The sequence below is a fragment of the Antrostomus carolinensis genome, unplaced genomic scaffold, assembly GCF_000700745.2.
Source record: "Antrostomus carolinensis isolate BGI_N321 unplaced genomic scaffold, ASM70074v2 scaffold38546, whole genome shotgun sequence".
NCBI classification, from domain to species: Eukaryota; Metazoa; Chordata; class Aves; order Caprimulgiformes; family Caprimulgidae; genus Antrostomus; species Antrostomus carolinensis.
The window spans coordinates 27,037-40,784 of NW_010320483.1; the positions used below are offsets into that span (position 1 = coordinate 27,037).

The following is a 13,748-nucleotide window of genomic DNA, read 5'->3' on the forward strand; positions in this document are numbered from 1 at the left end:
GCTATACATACTACTTGCTTGGTTTTGGTTTTTGTTCTTTTTTCTGGGGGGGGGGGGGGGACGACACACCAAATATTTATATTTTAAGTGCTATAAACAGCTGATTACCATTCATGGAGCTATTTCAGTAACGAGATCAGTATGGGAGACTGTGCAAAAAGTAATCTGCTTACAGGGCTCATAATTCATATATTAAAGTAACATATTCATAAGTGTTCTAGACTGTGTGCCTCAGAGATGTTATAAACACAAACATATATCAAATTAGACCTAATAAAAAATTTAGATTTTCATTATGAAGCCCACGTATGACAGACAGCAATATACTGATGCTGGCAATGAAAAGGCAGATATTAAAGCTATGTAATGTAATCTTCCCCCAAACACACATAAAAAGCTGAGCAATAAAAAAACAAGAGTTTCCAGCATTGTGTATACAGCAACACTTCTGTGCTTTCCCCACCTTTTCCTCCCAGACTTCCTCAGCCCGATTATTCTGCAGCCCATTTATACTCAGCTGGCTGTCCACCATCATCATCTGTACCGCATTCTGCCCTCATGGATGACCTTAAACTGCAATCCTGGAAAATAACTTGCTCACCAACTCAAAGTGTCACTTGCTATAATTAGCATCCTGGGAGCTAACAACACAGCCATTAAGGCACTCCAAAAGACACACATCCTGCCTGAGTTCAGGGTATATCAAGTAATCAGTTAGATGACCATTGAAACATCTTTATTCAGATGGTGCATGATTGATGCCTGCCTCAACCCATAACCAGTCTCTACAGGATTTTCCTTGGAGAGATGGATAATGATGCTCTTTCATGTTACCTTCCTCATTATACAATGCGGTGCTTCCAAATCTCCCTTCCTATTCCCAGGACAGCCTGCAATAAGAAAAATCTGGCTTTGAATAGAACAACAGTCTCAAAATCAGACTGTCACTCAGAAGCAACAGCTTTTGATGAACATGCACAATTTAACAGTAAGAACACTTCCTACTGTGGCTTCTCCCCTCATCGAGGACATAGAATAGCATAAGAATGTTTAACCTCTATTCCAAAATTTTACTATTCTAATCTATGAAATCTTACCACCATCACCTTGTTCCAATTTGGATGGCCAGCTTAAACACACTGAAGAAATACTAAAACTGCTAATGCAAAGCTTTATGTAAAACTACTACATAACGTAAATTAAATAGCTTGGTACTAGAGTGATGCTGAGAACCATTTAACACCATTACATTTCATTCATATAATCACCCCCTCATCAAAACAAAGCCACCAGACTGCTGTCTAATTCCTAATTTCTGTTAAAGGTATCAGAATTCATTAGGGTTTCATGTATAGTGTCAAGCAGAATAGCAAATACTCCTTCTAATGATAACATTTATTTTCAGGGTCATTTTGTGTACATAAAATAGTCTGTTCCAACCAAGGAAAACTGAAAAATAAAAATCAACTTGCATAAGAGCATAAGAAATAAATGTATTTTCTTTGTGTAAACTAAACTTTTAACTACTCAGCAAATCAAAGCCATTAAGATCTTGGGAAACATCTTCTGAGGATAATGACTTCTATGTAGCACAGAATGGATTCAGCAGCCATTATTTGTCCTTTCCCATAACAAATGGCTATTGCATCTGTCACCAGCCATACATAAAGTGATGTTTAGCTTCAGATGGGAGAGGTTTAAAAGCATTCTAGTCTGTGTGGTTTTAGGGTTTTATTCTGAAAGCTTTCTAAAAAAAATGTACTTTTCTATGGGCTATAGATCTACATGTTTCTGGTGAACTAATTAGTAACTGGAAGCCAGAGCCAGTATCATTCATTTGGCAAAATACTTACACAGGCCCTCTCGAGGGAAAATCTATGGCAGAACATGCAAACTTGGCTGTGCAACTAACATGAATGACATAAGTCTCTAATTCCACAAGCCAAAACATATACCTTTTAGCATTTTTTGAAACATAACATTAACAATTTTGTTAAATGTGAAGGAGCATAATCTGGGACTGGACTCCACTGAGAGAAGGTAGTTATGCTAGAGACATATTAATCTAATACTTATATATTTCACTTGCTTTTAGTTGTGCTTTGTTTCAGTTTTAGAGGAGCCAGTGGCTATCCAGCCTACTGTCCAAACCATTACAGTCACTTCAAGGACAGCAATAGCAAATTAAAATGTGGAAAATCCATTAATAGTTTAACAGAGTTGAAGAAAACTCAGCTTTGATTGAAACCCTGAGTTCAGTGTACCCAACCAATGAAATAAGCTTCTTCCCAGGACAACAGTGATGCAGAAGTCCCTCAGTTTCTTAACAGAAATAAACTAACCCACAAAATCAAAACTTTATGATAGTGTTGTCTTCACTTTCCCTGTGGAAAATGGGTGAGGTAGTCTTTGTTTCTTTTACTTTTAGTGTTACTCATACACTATTCATTCTTGTCCTCCCATCTTTATACTATCAAATAAATAAGTTTTACAAACATGTATCAGATAGTAGTTAATATTTTTCATTCATTTTCACTGTGAGAGGCACAAGTTTTAGAAGCTTATTGTGAATGTGCATCTATTAAAAAGTTAATAACACAATGACTATTTGATGATACATTTTAATAATAATAATAGTAATATTATTATTAATAATAACAACAATAATAATACAGATTATTAACCACTGATATGTAAAACAGTGACAGCAATGGATGCTAAAGTTATTCAGAGCTACTTCACAAGTGACAATTTGGGGAATGCCTGAGTAGACACTCAGGAATTCTGAGCAGTAATTCTGTTGAAAGAAAACTGGTGGGAACAGAGGTGAAGAATGTGAGACAAAGAGGAGAGGCTTCGCAGAAGTCAGTTACATCTGAAATGATACAACTATTATAGATTCGGTTGACATCTAGGGTGCTCCATCTGCTCCCACTATGAGGAATATTTTGAAACTATAATATTTCACTGTTAACATGGCATTTTCAGAACATTCTTAAATGATTAACCTTGCCGTAACATGAAAAAACAACACTGACACAAAGCATCTACTGTAACAAACTACATTCCACAATTCTGGCAATTTTAACAATAAAAACTACAATGTCAACATGATCTCTACACTCAGTTTATAAGATCAGCTATTTTCCTTTGTAACAAACTGAGAAGTAATATAAGGAGTAACTTGCAAAAGTAACATAATCATAACAGTTGGTGTCCAATTTAACTGCTGATTTAAATCAGTTAGCTGTCACAAATAATTCCCCTAAACTGCTTCTAAAATGGGCTGACATGGAAAGGAAGAGGAAAAACAAAATGGTCAACAACCAACAGCAGAAATACTTTACATACCACAGAATCACAGAATGGTAGGGGTTGCAAGGGACCTCAGGAGATCATCCAGTCCAACCCCCTGCCAAAGCAGGTTCACCTACAACAAGTTGCACAGGAAAGTGTCCAGGCAGGTTTTGAACATCTCCAGAGATGGAGACTCCATAACCTCTCTGGGCAGCCTGCTCCAGTGATCTGTCACCCCTACAGTAACCAGCTTAAGTAAGGAGAAATTAATACCAGGATCTAAGAGCTGCCCTAGGCATTAAGTCTGTCATAGAGAATCATCCTATTATCTCCTTAGAGTTAATCTATCTCATATTCCTAAGCAACCCTATCCAATCAGAAGCTTACTTATTTTTTTCTTAAAGCTGTATTTGAGAAATTCAATTTTAAGCTGTCAGCACTGATAGCCATTTAGTCTTCACCTACACTGAAGTCTGTGGGAGGAGAAGGATGGAAAACTAGCTGAAATGAATGGCAGTCTTCCTCTCAGATTTACGTCTTCTGATTTTTAGGGGAAGGAAAAAGAGTTATATTACTGTTATTGTTCTGCCTGTTCCCCCTTTTTGATCTTGCCAACTCCCCAAGAATATTTTGCTCTCCCTTTTCTTTTACAGCACAATAAAACTCAAATTAAAAGACCCCAAACATTTTCCATTGGAATTTTACATGGCTATTTTGTCTACCTTATCCTCAATAAATTTAACTTGCAAACAAAATAAATGAAAGCTGATATAAATGCAGAATATCAACAACTACTCTTAAAGACATTCTATGGTACCTGTCCATTGTGTTTTAGCAAACATACCTAAAGTTATATCAAAACACTGAAATCAAATTGTAATGCTACAGTAAACAGTGTGGTACAAAACTCTCTGCAGAAGTCCTTCAGATTAAAAGGCAAAGCATTCCTGACAATCTGTGACACAGAATACAACCCAAGCAACACTCAGAATATCAAGGACCTGGAAGTTCCATTCCATTAAATATTTAGGTCCCCTGAATCCAAAACTGAAGAGGCAAAACAAGAGAGAAAAACAGAAAGACAGACAGAAAGAACTAAACAAACAGAACAACCTTACCTTTCACAAGCTCGGACAGTCCATGCAGCAATTATCCATAATGAGATACTAAAAACCAACAGTACAGTTCCTGGACATATTGTCATTAGAGTCTTCATAACAAAACGGGTATTGAAGTTTATCTTATTTAATGCTCCAATGCTTCTAGATGAGGCATCAGTGAAAAGTTTGCTATGCAAAAGCATAACTCTGGCAATAAGATATAGTCTTAAGAACATTGGTATAGATAAAATAATATCCACATCAGCTGTTGTTGTGGATGGAGCATAAGAAAAGGCGAGCCGAGCTGTCCATGTAAATGTATAGTTCCCAGGTATGGGATGTATAGCACACACCAGTATTTCCAAGCAGATAAAGAAAATACGTTCATAAGTCATGGCTATTCTCCAGTCATCTGCTCCATTGTCCACCATGAACAACTGAAATAATAAAATATAAGGTTAATTTTAGTATGTCATTAACAAACCTTGTTATAATTCCATTTTAAAATAATATAGTTTTCAGAGCTGCCAATGACCACTAAAAAGAAAACAAATATGCCATTTCACAAAATGACATTACTACATCACTATGATGTGAAATGTAACTCTGGTTAAGAAAAAAATAATATTTTCATGCACTGTTTTTAAAATTGTACATGAAATTGAATTTTCACATATTATTTATTAAAATCTCCCCATATTTTATTTAATTGTAATTTCCAATAAAACAAAACTCTGGACCAATTAAACCTTGTCCCTTCAGGATTAATTGCTTACTGTAAGTTCATAAAATTGAGAAAAAATTACAAAAGTGTTTTCAGAATGGATACCTTACAAACTGAAAATACTTCCTAAAATACATTGTTAAGCCCAGCGTAGAGCATATCTATGCTTCAGCCAGGGTGATACAGCTTCTGTAGAACTACCCAAGCTTTCTTCAAGCTCCAGGCACCAATACAGACCAATGTAGTACGCAAAACTACATAAGAAACTGCATAAAGGTTCAAAAGGATTAAAAACCTGAAAAGCAAAGGCCAATCAGAGTAGCCCAAGCAACCAGTTGATGTCTAATAGTAGATGAAAATTAAAAGCACGTGTTGGTTCTTGCACAATCAAGGCCTTCAGTTTGCCAACCAGGAACAAAGGTACTGAAACACTTCATACAGCTCATAAATGATGTTACTGATTATTTAATAAATAGATATATAATCAAATAGAATTTGTCACTAGTACAGAGTGGTAGTATGCAAGAAGTTGCAAACAGGTAATTTTTCAAAAAGGAACATAACTCATAATGACAAAGAAGACACAATACAAGTGACAGGAGAAGACATTCTCATCACTTCAACTATAGTCTAAATCTAAACAAGCCTGTTCATTAAGTAGGTAAGAGTAAATAAAAATACTTTTGAAGGATTTTTAAAACCACATTATTCAAAAATAACGTGTGAGAAGAGAGAATGTGCTCCTTAATGTAAGAAAAGTATTTTCAGCATGCTACACACCATATACACAGCCAAAAAAACACTCATCTGCACTGCTCTTTGCCTCCTTCCATCTTTCAAGAGTTTAAAAATACAAGCTTGATCTCTCTATATATGTTTTTTAGAGATCTAAACCACACTACATGTCCTCCTCCAAAAACACTGAGTTTGTCTTCCAGAAAATTGCTCCAGTCATTCGTTTAGAAAAGTGATAAGCACAAATTAGCTTTATTGTAGTTGAACAGATACTAAAAGAAATAAAGACATTAACTATAGCAAGAAACAAAAGCAAATTTCTGTATTTGTGGACCCGTTTTTCATCCCTGTATGTTCTTTCCTCCACCTCAGGTGTCAGTGACAAGGTTTTAGTATTGGGGGGGCTGCAGGGGTGGTGTCTGTGAGAAGAGGTCAAAGGCTGCTCTGCAATGGACCCACTGCAGAACATAGCTGTGCCCATCAGTGAAGCTGATGGTGCTTCTGTGAAAGCATATTTAAGAAAGGGCAAAGTGCTGCCCAGGCAGTGAGGACTGAGGGAAAAAAGTGTAAGAAACAACTCTGGAAATGCTATGGTCAGAGAAGAAGGAGAAGAAGGGGAAGAAGGTGCTCCAGGCACTGGAACAGAGATTTCCCTGCAGCCCATGGAGAGGATCATGGTGAAGAAGGTATTTCTCCGAAGCCCATGGAGAAGACCACACTGGAGCAGATACCTACACTGCAGCCCCATTGCACGCCAGAGCAAGGTTCCTGAAGGAACTGTCACCTGTGGACAGCCCACTCTGTTCCTTACAATAACTAATGCCCATAAAGGACCCATGCTGGAGCAGGTTTAGCCTGAAGGGCTGCAGACCATGGAGAGTACTGACAGTGGAGCAGGGGAAAAGCGTGAGGAAGGAGCAGCAGAGAGAAAGTGTCGTGGACAGACTCCCATTCCCCATATTCCCTGTGCCACTCATAAGGGAGAAGACAGAGGAGCTGGGAATGAAGGAGACATGTTGAGCCTGGGAAGAGTGGTCGTGGGTCAAGGTGTTCTAGTTTTTGTCTTTCTTGCTCACCATCCTACTCTACTGTTAACTGGCAAAAAATTAAATTTATTTTCCCCAAATTGAGCCTGTTTTGCAAGTGCCAGTAACTGGTAAGGGATCTCCCCATCTTTATCTCAACTCACAAACTTTTTAGTCTTATTTTCTCTCCTTGTCCTATTGAGAAGGGAGAGTGAGAGAGCAGCTGGATGGGGATCTGGCAGCTGGCCAAAGTCAACCCAGCACACTTACATAAAGTTCTTACTTGCACTGCAATGCTATCAAAGACAATGAAACACAGTGCTGAATTAAGCTAAAGAAACACTCAGTGAATTCAATGTATGCAACATGAACATATACACTTTCTATTACCTGCGGTCATTCTGCAAACTTTGTATACTAGATATATGAATTAATACTGGAAGGCAAATTTATGTATGTATGTGTGTATTACCAAAGGAGTGCTGGTTTGCTCTTAGCAAATGTACAATTTGGTATGAAGGGTCAAACTTTCAAAGTACAGTAAGGCTCAAGTGCATTTGATCCTTGTGATTAGTCTGTAAATGCTGTTACTCAGACTACAGAAGTGCTACATCAGTTATGAAGAGGTCCAGTTATTTTGAACACCCAGAATACAGATGAACAGTAACCACCTTGACTAAAAAAGAGATAAATAATATAAAATCTCTCAAATGCTGTGTGGGTTTCTGAAGAAAAGAATAAATTAACAACAGAGTTAAATATTTCAGTTCTCAGATATGTATCAAATACATGTCAAACTGGCAGTGTTTAAATATTTAGTTTAAAGATTGAAAATCTGCTGAAAAAAGCAATGGTCTTTTGTCCTCCCTTTTTACCTACTGTCTTCACAGATTTCAAAAAGAATTCTATATGCAGAAAGTCAATTCTATAAACATGATACTTTAAATACTCATTCAATGTGAAAGATAAGAACAGAATAATACTGAGTTAAACTTAACCATTAAAATTTGATCTTACTATTTTCATAGAAGAAAATGTTATTTAATCACAGAGCTTTTAAAAACTTTAAGATGACATTATGGAACACATACTTGATAACATATTCACCCGCCAGCAGAAGAAATCCTAACATGCTATGAAGAAAGAAGTTTTGCAGTAGTGTTCAGTGGAATGGGTTATGTTTGCAGATACAGAAGATCCCTATCAACTTCCCTTGACCTCAGCTGTGACAATTTCTTCTAAGAAAAATAATATTTTATAGTGATAGTATCTTCAGCTGCCATATAATTTAGGAGGTGAAAATATAGAAAGTAGAAAACACCAGAAGCCACAAAGGACCACAGATCCAGTACAAACACTTCTTTTTCATAAAAATGTTAACTTTTCAAAATTGTATCTATGAAAAAGATTTCCTTACAATTACGTGTCTCTAAACTCAAATTCTCATGGATATCAAACACTGTGAATAACAATTAAATTGGGACATACCGAAATTACACAGAAATTATTACAGGATTTCACATACATTTTACATACTTGCAATTTTGCAACTTAGTAAATGTAAGTTTCACTTTTAATTTGGAAGGTATTTGTGTGTGCCTGCATGCTTCCCTAGGTACGTTTCCTATTTGGAAAGTGAGGAAGGTAAATGAATGAAGAAGAGAAAGAACAGTTGAATAGCACAATTTAAAGGGTACCTATACTCCTTCTCAATTGCTTTCAGTCAATCCTGATATTACAACCATGTTACTCCCCATCTGAACAGAGAATGATGCCAGGAATAAAACCAGAACATAATAAAAGAGGGAGCAAACCCTTCCTATAGAATCGAGTCCTGTGCCCCACAGAGAAGGCCAAACTCCAGTGAAGGTCAAAGACATTACATCTGTTTATAGCTTTCAAATTTCTTGCAATTAGTCAGTGTTGAAATCTAATGTAAGTACTTCATCAGTGTTCTGCAAGGTTCTTCAAATACAGAACTCTCATATAACTCTCTTTACTAAGTCTGGACTCTATAGGAAAAAATTTAAAGTTATTTTCACCTGAAATTATGTAATGTATTTCCAGCATGTTGTATGCAAATGTAAGACATAAATCAATCTTTAACATCAAATATACTTGATATTTGTAATGCCACACAGTAAAAACATAAAAATAAATATCATAGATATTTTATAGGCACGAGTCTATTTATATAACACTGTTAAGTTCATATAACACCAGATGAGAAAAGAGAAACACATCCAAAGTAGACAGTTACACACAACAACTTAGATCAGAGACTCCCTGAAGCTACTTAAAACAAAAGGAGAGAAGTTAATTTTGTAAATAATTAGTATATCAAAACAGATTCATAGCAGGCTATTAGAGGATGTTGGTGGACACAAAGAACAAGGAAACTAGATATTTTCTAAAAATGCCTTTACAATCCAGGTAAAAGGACAAATCTGAAAACTGTATCACTACCTTGCTGTGGGGATATGTTAGCACAGGAGTAAAAAGCTGTACTCCTGGAAGCATTCCTTGCAGAAGGGGAATCAACTGTACTCACAAACATTGTTGTAATTGTTTAATTTAAAGATCCAAATTTAAAATGGTTAAATACTGGAGTCACTTAAACCTTATAAAAGAACCGGTGGGACTATGATTCACAGTAGCAAAATACAGCCTCGGGCACTGCCAATTTACCAAATTTTTTGATCAGACATTTTTATATAGTTTGTAGCCCCCAAAATACCATTTATACAACCAAAAAGACCATTACTCCAGAGAGGAAGAAGATACTGTTTTTGTCTCACTACTCTAAACAGCCAAGTTACTGTTCCACAACATCCCATTAAGTACCACTGACTTAAAACAATATGGTAGTGGGAGATAGATGTCTCAAGCCTTTAACACAGTTCCCCCTAATCTTTTTCCCTTATCAGAAGGCACATAATCAAATAGTCTGTAAGTTATCTAGAGGCCTGCCCTTGACCTTGGACAGCCTGCAGAAAAAACCTGCTGTACTCCTCCACCTAAATACAATACCACAGAGCAGAGATGTTAGTAGGTTTAAGACGTACATAAAGTCATGAGGCATCAGCATCAAACTCTTTCTGCATGCAAAGCATGGAAGGCAAAGAACATGTTTTTCACAAAATTACATGAGGCCTTGGCTATCTTATATTTTCCAGAACATTTCCCATATCCAGAGCTAAAACCAAACTTTCAAGGTCACCAGAAATTGAAGCACAAGGTCTGGTGAATATAGATATCTACCAAATGAAACATGCTTAGTTCATTCAAACGGCAAAGCTAGGCTGCTCTATCACTTATATATGTATACATGCACAGTCTGCTTCCCAGTTATAAAATAGCCAATTGAAACAGGGGATTGTAAAAGTCTGGTACTTAGCTGCAGCACAAAAATTATTATTTGCATAGTATCTTTATTTAAATTTGGCATCTCTGTGCAACATTAGTTTTTCAAAGTATTTGATATTTTGCTATAAACACTGTGCACATCAATGAATGTAAAGAAAACTTCATGTTAATTCATGCTGGTGGCTAAGCAGGTTCAAAATACTTCTCTCAAAGACTGCTTTTAAGCCTTAACATCTCAGGAAGGGATGCATAACAGAGGCCCAGACCACTTATAGTCCCAGTGAACCATATTCTCAGAAGTGCATCAAAAACTTCACATTAAAATACATCTGAATAATACATCTTAGCTACTCTGACAGGCCACACGTAATCACAACCATTTCAAAAAACAGATATGTGTTAAACAACACTCTTATCAGACTTGTCTATGCCTTTTTTTAACCTCTGTCCTTCAGATCATTATAAAAAACCTACCCCAAATACTCTATGAGAATTTTTACAAAGAACGGACATCAAAATCCCACATACTAACATAGGGTTAAATTCTCCCTAAGTACACAAAGTTAAATTCTGCCTACTCATATTTCCCTTCTGTTTTAAAACACATACTGACAGCATTCTTTTTAGCTTTCTCTCTCCAAAGACATTCAGAGGCATTGCTCAATATTTTTAAATGGTACTGGTGAGCCTTTCAGCTCTATTTTTCATCTCTGTGAAAAAGCTTAACCCCCCGACAGCCTACAATGCCAAAAGACCATTATAGTACTCAGGAATTGCTGGGACATATGTAATTTCTTTTCATATAGGTCTCTCTATATATATGTATGTGCTCCAGGAACCCCCAAAAGGTGAGATGCTCTTAAAAATGCCATTCTTTCTATCCAGTAACTTTCTATGCAGGTAATAGTCTTAAAAATTGAAATCCAAGGACTACAAATAAAAAAAAAACCCCAACAAACAAACCCAACATTCCAAGATAAAAAGATTTCTTTCCGGATACTATGGAGAAGAATACCTTGAGAAAAGTGTAATTATGCATTGAACTAAGAAATCATCACAAGCTTATAAATATATAACAAAATCAAAAGAATTAGATAACGAAATTACTAACAGAAAGGGTTGATTTTTTTTTTTAATGATCAATATCAAAACAAAACATTTTTTCACTTTCATTACTAAAAAGATATTTCACAAGACAATCTCCTAATTTAATTTAGCTCAAACTCGTGCTGGAACAATCACAGCTAAGCTTCTTCAGATCTGTAATCAACAGGGAGATATCTAGTTATATGAAACTCTGAACCAAATCAGACTCCAGAAATAAAAGTCCACCACTCAGGATTACTACATTCATTTGAGATACTCAGTAGACCCACCAGTAAATGACTGACTTAAACTGATTGAATCAGGAGTTTCTACAAAGTCAATGTCCATGACAGATATTTCTTAATTTTAACAATATTCTTAACTTAACAGCTATTTCATTATACCAAAGTTTCAGATCCCACCCTCTATAGCTGCTTAAAACAATGAGAATAAGATTCTTAAATTACCACATGTAGAAGGCTTCACCAAAAAGCTCTTGTGACAGGGGTTGACAGTTAAAAATGTTCTTCAAGCAGATGCAGAAGGAGCATTACTTAATAAAGCTCTGAATGTCACATAAGTGCAAGAAGAATAACAGAGAAGGAACAGTTGAGACAGGTCTCCTGCATAAACTTGCAAAATAGGAAAATGTGACCAGTTCACTAAAACAGCGTTCATCTTGTTTTATACTATTTATTACTCTATTATTTAAAAAGCACGGAAGAAATAACAATGAAAATAAAAAGAATATGTATGTTACTACATAACAGATGTATTTACTAGAGAATACAATGGGTGACCCAGAGCAATCCAGAATAGCAACTTCATAGAATTGACAGAAATGGAATGAAAAGCATACACAGTTTTTAACCACAGCTTTTTTCCCCAAGAACCTAAGGACTGAGCAAGGTTATTTGGATGTAGGCAGCCCTTAGGAAATATTTCAGCACATAACCTCACGTAACCTAACCTAAACTAACCTAAGCTAACCTAAGCTAACCTAACCATACCACAACTCGTTCAGAACTGAGCTTCCATTAGCTGCCACTCCACATTACTCTCTGCTTTGGCTTGCCTGCTCTGGCTCACTCTCCGTGGTAAGACGGTGCAGAGGGACATGAGCTATGCCAGCTTTATTACACCTAAAAGGGAAAAGTGTAAAGAAATTGTGAAAGAATTGCTTAGGTTCCCTTTGCACTTTCACAAATATAAACAAATGACCACACTGAACAAAGTACTATGCTAATAAAACAATCCCAAAACAACAACAAAATCTCTTTAAAAATTTCTTCTGGTCTTTTAGGCCTGCTACAAATCCTACACTGATCTTGGCAGTATGGGGATGGAAACATTGATTTCAAATTTAGGGATGAAACGAATTTTGAAGCAGCAGTTCCAAAACTTTGTATATGGAGAACACAGCACATCTTCCCACAAATAACTGTGCTATTTTGCAGAACTAATTTTTAGAACACATTTTTTAAGAAATCTAGTGATCTGTGTTATATTTCTCCCCATTTGGAGTACCTTAGAAATAAAGATTCCACAATCTTCTTGCAGAAGCAAAACTCACTGGGAGAACTATCTACATTTCAGTATTTTTATACTGTTAATTTTAAATTATTATTTTACAATTCTTCATTTAGGATTTGTTTTTCTTCATTCAGTACTAAAAATAATTTATTCTACAGATCACTGTATGAAGAAATGCCATCTCTCAAAATGGCTGCCATCTGCCACTGCTCCCAATATGAGAAGTCTCACTCTCTTCAGGGATGACCTGCCTCATTACTCCTAGGAAAACTGGAACCAATTTTAAAAAGTATATATTTCCTAAAGAAATTGGCAACATTTTTGCAAGTGAATAGGGAAAACAGAAGTTAAAGGAAGAAACATTGAATTGGAAGCTAGATAAAATGAGCTAACTCATTCATTCTGCCAAGGGAGTACACCAGTGACTCTAAACTTAAGAACTTGTTTTTAAGGAATTACTAGTACCAACACATCATATACAGAGTAACCTGTCTTCTCAGTTCCTCCCTTAGTGTTTATATATGACATAAATACTTCAGGTATTTGGGAAAGTTTGTGTGTTTGTTTTTAAACTGGGTAAATTTTTATTTAACTGATAATGATTGAATATGCATCAGTACCAGAGGAACTACAAAGTCCCTGTTGTGTTTTTACTGTCTCAGAAACACAATTAAATTGTGAACTTCCACTAAGGATATGTTTAAAATAACTCCAAATACAGAAATGAAAAATTTAAGTATTTAATCATTGTCCTGAAGCATGACCACTTAAAGAAGGGAAGCTAAGAATTGGGCAGCAGGAGAAGCAGAGTGGAGCTAGATGTACTTGTGTATTTAAAAATCCTAATAAACATAGTCATATACTAATCCTAAGTGTATAGAG

The 13,748-nt window shown here is 35.9% G+C and overlaps 1 protein-coding gene across 1 annotated transcript in view; it reads right to left on the reverse strand.

Annotated features, from left to right (window-relative positions):
- The window catches only part of LOC104526217 (small conductance calcium-activated potassium channel protein 2), a gene marked incomplete at both ends in the record, with an annotated part of 45,243 nt that overhangs the window by 19,976 nt on the left and 11,519 nt on the right, over positions 1-13,748 (reverse strand). Inside the window, one exon of the mRNA XM_010169604.1 lies at positions 4,416-4,834. Coding sequence (XP_010167906.1) covers positions 4,416-4,834 — 419 coding nt within the window. The remainder of the gene's footprint in view (positions 1-4,415; positions 4,835-13,748) is intronic.